General features: G+C 38.3%; 2 protein-coding genes across 2 annotated transcripts; both read right to left on the bottom strand.

The window, feature by feature from the left end:
• Nucleotides 1-4,858: 4,858 nt before the first annotated feature.
• On the bottom strand, nt 4,859-5,824 carry LOC116055014 (odorant receptor 131-2-like). The gene has a single exon (XM_031306768.1). The coding sequence runs from the start codon at nt 5,822-5,824 to the stop codon at nt 4,859-4,861; it is 966 nt and encodes a 321-aa protein (XP_031162628.1).
• Nucleotides 5,825-8,951: 3,127 nt separating this feature from the next.
• Nucleotides 8,952-9,917, bottom strand: LOC116055015 (odorant receptor 131-2-like). The gene has a single exon (XM_031306769.1). It carries the CDS (start codon nt 9,915-9,917, stop codon nt 8,952-8,954), a length of 966 nt encoding a protein of 321 aa, XP_031162629.1.
• Nucleotides 9,918-9,930: the final 13 nt, after the last annotated feature.

Below are 9,930 nucleotides of genomic sequence, written 5' to 3'. Positions count from 1 at the left end.
TAAGGTTTTGTCTGGAGCAAGACTAACTGTGGCAGTATCGTCTACGATCTGACGCAGAGTGGAGGAAGTACCAGGTATATGAAGCAGAGGTTGATTATGGCAGATGAGAGGCAGCTGGAGCGAGCTTAACATCGTGATCTTAACACCCGAGCACTGACATCGTCGGGGGCGAAGGCCCTATTGAATTCCAAATGTTTCTTCTTTCTTTCTTTCATGTTATTAGGGCATCATCGAGGGTGAAGGCCCTATTGAAATTCAAATGTTTTTTCTTCTTTCTTCTAATTATTCTACGTCTTTCAGCGCAGAAATGAAGTGCTTGGGCTACTCATAAAGTTGTGAAAATTGGTACGCATATCAGACCTTGCAATCTGATATGGGTCTCAGCCTTGGCTGTGGAAAATTGGCTCAATAGCGCCCCCTAACAGTTTTCAAAGTTGAAGCCCCATCCTTTAACTTTCACACAGATGCATGAAATTTGCTAGGTATATGTATCACATCCAGACATACAATAAAGCCTCTTGGGGCCATAACCTGAACCCAACAGGAAGTCAGCTATATTAAAATGAATGTGCAAATTATAGATTATTTGACTATTTGCAGACTACTTTAACATACTCCTACAGATGTAACCCAATCGATTTCAACATTGGTCAGTACAATATAAAGACCTTGCCAAAGCTAAATTGCGAAGCTTTTGTGCTTTTATCCAATGGTGTTGGTGTGGCTAGGTGTCAAATTACCATGTAACTCCAGTGTACGTTGTTCAATTGTGTACATTGTTAAATCTGCCCCAAAAGAGAACAGTCCTAAGGACATCTTTGAGCCAATATTGAGTTATAGACATAGCGCCACCTACTGGAAATGGGAAGTCAGCCTTGTGTGATGAAGATCATCCGATTTCCCTGACATTTACATGGTGTAGTGTAAACATGATATACAGCAACGTTACATATAATATGTGTTCTCTAGCGCCCCATAGTGGACACAGATAGTGGTACAAAATGTGAAATATGTCATTTCCAACGCTGTGCTCTCAATGGAGGGAATCAAGTCTAATTCTTGCGTGCAGTGTCTGACTGTCATGGAAATGTATGGCTGCGTCGACCGGCGACCCATTGGTACCCCCATCGTGTGCAAAGTGCGAGGGCCCATTCATCGCTCCTTGCAGCTTTAATTAGGGCCTGAGCACGAAACTTCAGAATTGGTCAGTATAATCTAAAGACCTTGCCAAAGCTAAGTTGCAAAGCTTTTGCGGTTATGTCCAACTGTGTGGGCGTTGGATTTTCATGTTTCGCCATTAAACAAGAAGCTGTTGTAACTTTACTTTACATTGTCCAATCTGCCTGAAACTTCACATGCTGTTTAAGAGTCCAGACCTGGAGACATTCACATTCCCATCTTCAGTCATGGTCATAGCCCCACCTGTTGGCAACAGGAAGTCACCCTTATGTGGCAAGCATCATCCAATCATCCGATCATCCCATCAGTACCCCCGACATGCTGGGAGGGGCAAGGGCCCGTTTATCCCTGGTTACAGCCTTGCAGCATTGTTGAGAAGCTAGGCACAGGAACTTTACTAAGGTCTTGAGGAGCTGCAGCATTTATTCAGAGACAAGCCTACACATTTAATACCTTAACTCTTTTGTGCTCCGATCACCGACAGCTAGAGTGACATTGAGATCAAAAAGTGACTGATGGTATGCCACAATGGCATAAACCGGTCACCTATCGGTTTATGCCTCTCACTACAGCGGTCGTCAGAGTGGTATACTGCTTTGTGTTCCACCGCCAGATACGGTTCCTAACAGCAGGTGGAACTGGTAAGCCACTTTCAGTGATAAATAGAAAAGTAATTTCATATATCCTTGAGGATGTACCCAACGTTAATATTAGAGCTAGCTTTAGCTAACATGGCTATAATTAACCTAGCCAATTGTAATCCAGCACGTGGCTCATATGCTGGATTTCAGGCTTTGCCCCTCCTCTCTGTGTTTTGGCGTTCTGAAAATTGGGGAAAAAAAACTTTGCAGCTTGCAAGCTAAAAAATGGCAAGTTTTAAAGAAAATTTGGATTGTGCAATAATGCAGGCCTGCTTGGTTCCTCCGGAAAATAATTGTAAACTTTTTACCAAGAATATGTTTACGGGATTTACTCTCTAACTGGAATGTTTTGAGAATGATGGGTTTGCTCTGGACAAAGTACACACTGGTAAGAGCAAATTACATTTAAACACGTATCCAGCTAAATTAAATCACTCACGCTACTGTATTGTGTGAAAAGTTAATTTCATATTTTATCTGGCCTTTTTTTGAAGGGACCAAAACAAGTTCCTAGGGCAGCTTCTGAAGCTTAGCGCCGCCAAAGACGATTGTGATTGGTTTAAAGAAATGCTAAACAATCTTGAGCATTTTTTCTTCTATCCCAGAATGCATCTGTGGTGTAGCCAGACCTTACTCCACAGCACTGTATATATATATATATATATATATATATTATATAGATACATTTGTGAGTCATACAGCACTCTCACAAGCTGCATTGGCCCCTGAAAGTTAATTTTTGTTTTGACAGAGTAAAATCAGAATTCAAAATCCACAATTTTTTGGGGGCTTTATTTTGATAGTAGAGATGAAGACAGGAAAGGGGGTCGAGAAGGGGGGCAACATGCAGCAAATGGCCAAAGATAAGAATTGACCCTTGGTACATGGGGTGCATGCTTAACAAGCTGAGCTACCAGCTTCTCTGAAGCTTTCAGCAGCATCTCACCATCATCAGTGGATGAGATTGTTCAGTTGTCATTATTTTACCTAAGGACTAGTAGACTACGCTTATAAAACAACGTGGTTACAACTTTTGATATCATCATTTTCTAAATGTATATTAAATTGGGGAACAGCCCTTTTCCTCTACTAGAAAATAATATGTAAGTTTTATAAGACATACATTTTTGAAAGAGGTATGTGTGAGGCTAAAATGAAGACAAAAATGATCGCCATCCACACAAGAATTTTAGCTGCAGTGGCAGAACCAATCTCTGTCCATATAAACCCTTGTGTTATCTTCCCATCGATCATGCATGCTTGTAAAGCATGTAAAGCTTAAAACATAACTTATCACCCAATTCTGTGTTACACCTTCTAGCTAACTTCATTCCAACTTATTCCCACTAGTTTTACACTTATGTTTGGAATTCATGGTCAATGAACCTCATTTATGTGAAATTCTACCTAATTTTTGAGTTAAAAAAGCACTAAGTTATGAATTATTTTGACTAATTAAAATCAGAGAAACGTTCATTTTGAAACCATTTCATTATTTCTAAACGCAGCAAATAATCACATCTGTGGTCTGGGAAGGAAATGGATTCTATTAAATTAAACACCCAAAATTCATTTATTTAAGAATGTAGTATGGAACCATCCTTGTTATTTTTGGGCAATTTGGTTTAAAAAAAAACAACATATTTATATATGGAGAAGTTTTGAATAATGGTCAAATTTGACTGGACAACATGAGGGTTAACACGTCTGACACATATCGCATGATCAGTCACAAACACTGGGCAAGTAAATGTAGGAAAAAAATATTTGTTTTTCAACCAAAACACAGTGTAGATATAGCCTCAGGTGAAAAATGTTTTAGAAGGGGTCAAATAGACCCCTCAGTACTTTCCTACGGGGCACTGCACTATAAAAGGGGGGCAATAAAACCCAGAATGGAAACATTTTTATTCTTGGTTCAAATTTTATTATCAGAAACTGCTGTTTTCAGCATCAACACTTTGTTGCTGCTAATAATATATGAAAAGAATAGAAATCCAAATCTGTAATTTGTTCATACGCTTTCCATAAAACACAAATAAGTATATGCAAGTGTATACTAAACACAAATGTTAAACATGTTCAAAACAGTAAAACATGTAAATATAATAACTAATTTCTGTACAGAACTTGTTTACATGCAGCTGTAATCAGTTCATTTGATTTTTGACTTCACTTCAATTAAAATAGCTGAAGAGGCTAAATGTTTAAATATTCACTACTATTATTATATTTCCGGATTTACTTGAAACAATTTATCAGAAAGCAATGATTAAATGAACTGTTCTCCAATTGCTGTAAATCAATAAATACACTTACTTCGTTGTCAACTCATACTGACAAGTTTTTAAACCCCAAAGCCCTCTCATACAGTAGTTAAAGGTACTCCAGTGTGGCACCTGATTTTGAATTAAAAGGAGATTTTAAAGCCTCTTGGCTTTCAAGATATTTTACAGTAAAGTCTTAAAAGTGTTTGTGTGTGTGTGTGTGTGTGTGTGTGGGGGGGGCAGGGGGGGGGGGGTTGGAATAATCTGAACAAATCAATCAATCAAAGTGTACATATGTTACAATTTAAAAAAAAGTTCAAAAGATTTATTTTTTAAAAGTAGGTGAGGAGGTGAGGGAGGATAGTAAAAATCACAGTGATTTTAATGCTGCTAGTTTTGTTGTTGTTTGTTCCCTATCTTAATAAGTAAGATGTGAATTGGAGTAATATTTTTGCATTGTTTAAAATGGTCTGTTAGATTTATCTTATTTGACTGTTGTTGTGAGTAGGACCTGATAAGCTTATAGCTTCTGCCTATCACTTTTCAAAACGGGACATGTGTTATGTTGAAAATGTATTATTGTTTTATTGTTGTACTATTTCTTTTTTTTTGTTATTCATTTACACATTGAATATATATTCTTTTAATTGTTCAAAATAAAGATTTCATTTCATTCAGAAAACAGATACATTTTAGAGATAATAACACATTTCTTTATATACTTCAGATAGAAAAGTGGAGTTTGTATTGAAAAGCATTCATCTCAAACTGTCACCGGCTCTTGTTGGGGAAAACTGAGCCTTTCCACCCACAGCACAGATTATGCATGAGGACGGGTCTAATGGTTTGATCCCTGAGTCCATAGATGAGAGCACTCAGACACCTTGGAAGGATACTCAAGAACACAAAACAAACATTGTAAATACGTAAAACGGTTAATCTCCCCACTGTTCTAGCAATGACTATAATAATGGTGGAGAACATGGAAGAAGTTAGAACCAGGCATAGCTGAATCAGGTGAAGCAGAAGCGTTTGAAGAACCTTTCTGGCTGATGCTTTGTCTGTTGAGGCAGACGTGGCTACAAGTGCTACACCAATATAGGAGCCGATGATTGCTAAACCCACTGACACAAAGAGAGTGCTGGCATACACTTTTTCAAAATCATTAAAGATTGGTGCAAAAAACAAGGCTTCTTTAGAGCAAAAGTCATTCATATGCGAATCAAAATGGAATTTTGTGAACACATGTACCAGCATAAAAACTCGAATGAGGATATTGATAAAACTGAAGGCCCACACCATAGCAATGGCCATGCCTGTGCTTCTCATGGTGAAGATGGTAGCATGCCTCATAGGATGGCATACAGCTACATATCTCTCAACTGACATCACAGCCAGGGTGAGAGGAGAGATTGACTCTGTGACAACACAGAGCAGAACAAGGAAACCACATGCATCAAAGGGAATTTTCATATCAAAACAAGCCAGTATGTAAAGCAGAAGGTTTGGTACCTGCTGAAAAGTGTCTGCAAAGAGCAAATTAAACAGCAGAATAAATCTGGATGTCTCACAAAACACCGGCTTACTCCTCAGGGTGAACAGCAAAACACAGTTAATGTAGAAAAAAGAGCAGATTGAGCTTACGATAAACAAGCCAAACAACATTACTTCTTGTGCATCTTGACCTGGATCCAGATTTTCAGTGACATTGGCCTTAGGCTGCACCAAATACACCATTATGGGACGATATCTGAAGAAAAGCTGTTTTAGCTTGCTGTAATTATACTACTATGCTACAAAGTATCATGTTCATCATGCAAAATAGGACAAACTTCTCCATCACCACAAATAGCTCCTCAGTGCAGAATCCCAAATTATCCATCGATGTTGAGCAGTCAAGTCAGGAGGTTAGAGTCCATGTTCATTTTCAAAAGAGCGAAGCTGATCTGGTGCTGTTTTTTCCTGCAGCGTACGGTATATATGCTTTGTCCTCAAGCCACCCCTTACAGGACATCATTACATCAGCATGGTCATTAGATTAGAAATGAATGATGTAATCTCTATAACACTGTCACATTTCCACTGCTTTCAATACTTTAAGTGTTTATTTTTGGCTTTTTCATTAATTTAACTTAACTCAAGTAGCTTTGTTAAAAAATAGTAAGTGATTAGAATTCACTATCGACTCTAAAGGTAGTTTTGTGTGGAGACATTTACAAACCATTCATGATATAATAACTAGATAATGCCACACAATTGTTTGACATTACAGGAAGTACTTATAAGTCTGTAATTTTTTAACAAAGGTAGCAGTAAATTGTGTTGCACCAGAACGTATTATGAAACTTAAAAACTGTACTTTTACTCTACACCCAATGCAGTTTGATTTATAATGGATCAATTTACTGCATTTCTACACACTTTAATAATATTCCCAGCTATTTAAAAGCAACACATTGTGATTAGGATGGCAAAGATGGGAGCAAGTGTGCATGCTAAGAAGTGTAGATGTGTTTGATCGGTGCTCCTCTTCACAAAATTGACAAAATTATTATTATACTGTGTTTTATTCAATTATAGGCCTAGACTGTGAGTTCACTTCTTTTATTGAAACTAAGTGCATGGAAAAGTCTGTAAATTCAGAAGGCCTTAGACAAAGCTAAATCTGCAGATTGTCAAGTCACCAAAGCTAATGCTAATGTTAGCAAAAGCTCACGTAACAATTCTCTCACCGTGTCAGAGAAACCAGACAACACTTATGCTATGTGCAAAGAATTATGCAAGATGTATGAGTATTTCTGCGCAGCATTCAGAAACACTTTGACATTATTGAAACCAACTTTCAGTTGCTCATGGCCTCACAAGCTGACTTTTGTGAGGCCATGAGCAACTGAAAGCTCCTGGCACCTATTGGAACTTGCTTTTTACAGCGTAGCCAACTAACCCAGGCTCCTAACTATCTTTTTTGTGATCTTTCATTTTGCTCTGTAAAGCGACTCTGAGTACCTAGGAATGTGCTATATACATTGTATGTATTATTATTTAAAATAAACTGGCTGATGAATTGCTGTGACTAGTGGTCAAAGGAGCGGCTCTCAAACATGGATAAACACATTCAATCTCCTATAAAGTCCTTACAATAAAAAGTCCCTCGTTATTTAATTTAAAAGCGTTTATTATGAGGCAGCAAAATTATAGAAAATTTGGGTTTTCATCAGCAGAAACAACACGACTTTTATACAGCTGAAAGACAACATGAAACAGTAAATTAAAGTTGATATATGAAAATACAAACGTCTTTCTTTGTGGTTCTGCAAAGACATGTTGAGTCTCGCAACAAATGCTTATTTGTGGAGGAGAAGCAGGGTCTGTCATTGCCACGGGTTGGCCGCAGTCAGCAAGATGTCAACGCAACCCACTTGTAGATGGTCCATCTCGGGCTAGACTTGGCACCACTCGGTTACATTACATAAGGACTGTCACATTATAACAGTTATAATAGGTAATTGTATCCCCTGTAACCCATCTATGATTTAAGATGGCCTCTGGCATCAGATTTGATCTTTCTCTGGATCTCCTCTGATGCCTGGTTGATAACTTTGACCCCTTACAAGTCAATGTGACTGTGTGTGTGTTATGGTTGAGTGTTAGGCAGTGCTTGAAGTGGGCCAGTATTCCCCAGTATGCAGTACTGTCACCTGTATATTTTACTGCCCTCTCCATATCAGGTTCTCTGGGTGATTCATTATGGCCTAAATAAACTGCATCACCCAGGGAGCACTAGGGGCACTACGTACCCAGGGAGCAGTATGTGATGCTCACCTGTTGCCGTTCTCCCCTGCCTGCTTTTCTATAATGGAGGCTAACCTTAGTTACAGGTTATGTTGGCCTGGCTCCAAAGAAGCAAAATAATAGAACAGAAATAGGAATAGTCAGGAGATGACACAACAGAGCTTTGAAAGTCAAATCCTATGTTACTAAATGCAGGCCGGGAGCAGCAAGCTAATGTTAGCGCCACTCCTAGCAGCAAATAACCTGTTGTTGTAACGTTAGCATCAGCAAAACCACCTGGGGCTACCTCCACCGCTAACGTAGCCAACTACGACATTAACAATAATGTAAGTCAAGATGAATAGCCCCACTATTTGTCAAAGGATCAAATGCTCCCAGACCAACTGGCTCATTGTCAAAGACAAAAATATTGCCATCAACTTGGAACTATAAGTTTCTATCTGACATTTTTGTCAAAATTGAGTTATTCACACATTTTTATTCTTAAACAACTCATTATCATTATGTGAGGTGTTTTTATAAGTTATATGGGTTTTGGACTTTTTATTGAAAAAACAAAAAAGGTTGTATTTTCAAATTCAAACTCTAACTTGGTTCTGCAAGCTTCTATTTGAGAACAAATCAGCACTTTAAATGCACACAAAAGAACCAATCAGGTTCTTCTTTGTCATGTGGCTGCACTGCTTAGGGACAGCGGCAAAAAAACATCAAATTGTGAGTGCTGACATAATTGTCTCATACAACACTAATTTTATGTTTAACACAAATTATGACTAAACTGTGTTCCTTCAAAAGCATTGCTTCTTTTCCTGTTTTGCAAGATAGAACCTGATAATTCTAAGATGAAAGTGATTTTTTAGGATTAAAAGGTTCTGCAATTGACCTTTTTCAAAATAACCCACTTACATATTTAATAGGAATTAGATATTGTACATTTAGGGTCATTTCTATGTATGAAAGAGATTTGTTTCACATGTCATTTTGCTGTTTAAAAACAAATATTTTGTAACTGGCTTTGTACATGTCATATAGAAAACCGGAGTGTGTCCTGAAATGCAATCACTTCAAACTGTCACCGGCTCTTGTTGGGGAAAACTGAGCTTTTCCACCCACAGCACAGATTTTGCATGAGGACGGGTCTAATGGTTTGATCCCTGAGTCCATAGATGAGAGCACTCAGACACCTTGGAAGGATACTCAAGAACACAAAACAAACATTGTAAATACGTACAATGGTTAATCTCCCCACTGTTCTAGCAATTACTATAATAATATTGGAGAACATGGAAGAAGTTAGAACCAGGCATAGCTGAATCAGGTGAAGCAGAAGCGTTTGAAGAACCTTTCTGGCTGATGCTTTGTCTTTTGTGGCAGACGTGGCTACAAGTGCTACACCAATATAGGAGCCGATGATTGCTAAACCCACTGACACAAAGAGAATGCTGGCATACACTTTTTCAAAATCATTAAAGATTGGTGCAAAAAACAAGGCTTCTTTAGAGCAAAAGTCATTCATATGTGAAACAAAGGGGAATTTTGTGAACACATGTACCAGCATAAAAACTCGAATGAGGGTATAGATAAAACTGAAGGCCCACACCATAGCAATGGCCATGCCTGTGCTTCTCACAGTGAAGATGGTAGCATGCCTCAGAGGCAGGCATACAGCTACATATCTCTCAACTGACATCACAGCCAGGGTGAGAGGAGAGATTGACTCTGCGACAACACAGAGCAGAACAAGGAAACCACATGCATAATATTGAATTTTCATACGAAAACAAGCCAGTATGTAAAGCAGAAGGTTTGGTACCTGCTGAAAAGTGTCTGCGAAGAGTAAATTAAACAGCAGAATAAATCTGGATGTCTCACAAAACACTGGCTTACTCCTCAGGGTGAACAGCAAAACACAGTCAATGTAGAAAAAAGAGCAGATTGAGCTTACGATAAACAAGCCAAACAACATTACTTCTTGTGCTTCTTGACCTGGATCCAGATTAGCAGTGACATTGGCCTTAGGCTGCAGCAAATACACCATTATGATATGATAT

This window comes from Sander lucioperca, chromosome 13 (genome assembly GCF_008315115.2).
Source record: "Sander lucioperca isolate FBNREF2018 chromosome 13, SLUC_FBN_1.2, whole genome shotgun sequence".
NCBI classification, from domain to species: Eukaryota; Metazoa; Chordata; class Actinopteri; order Perciformes; family Percidae; genus Sander; species Sander lucioperca.
This window is presented reverse-complemented; position numbering and strand designations above follow the sequence as displayed.

Bases quoted from the DNA above. Each gene is read 5' to 3' on its own strand.
- LOC116055014 (XM_031306768.1), bottom strand. From the start codon at position 5,824: ATGGTGTATTTGGTGCAGCCTAAGGCCAATGTCACTGAAAATCTGGAT.
- LOC116055015 (XM_031306769.1), bottom strand. From the start codon at position 9,917: ATGGTGTATTTGCTGCAGCCTAAGGCCAATGTCACTGCTAATCTGGAT.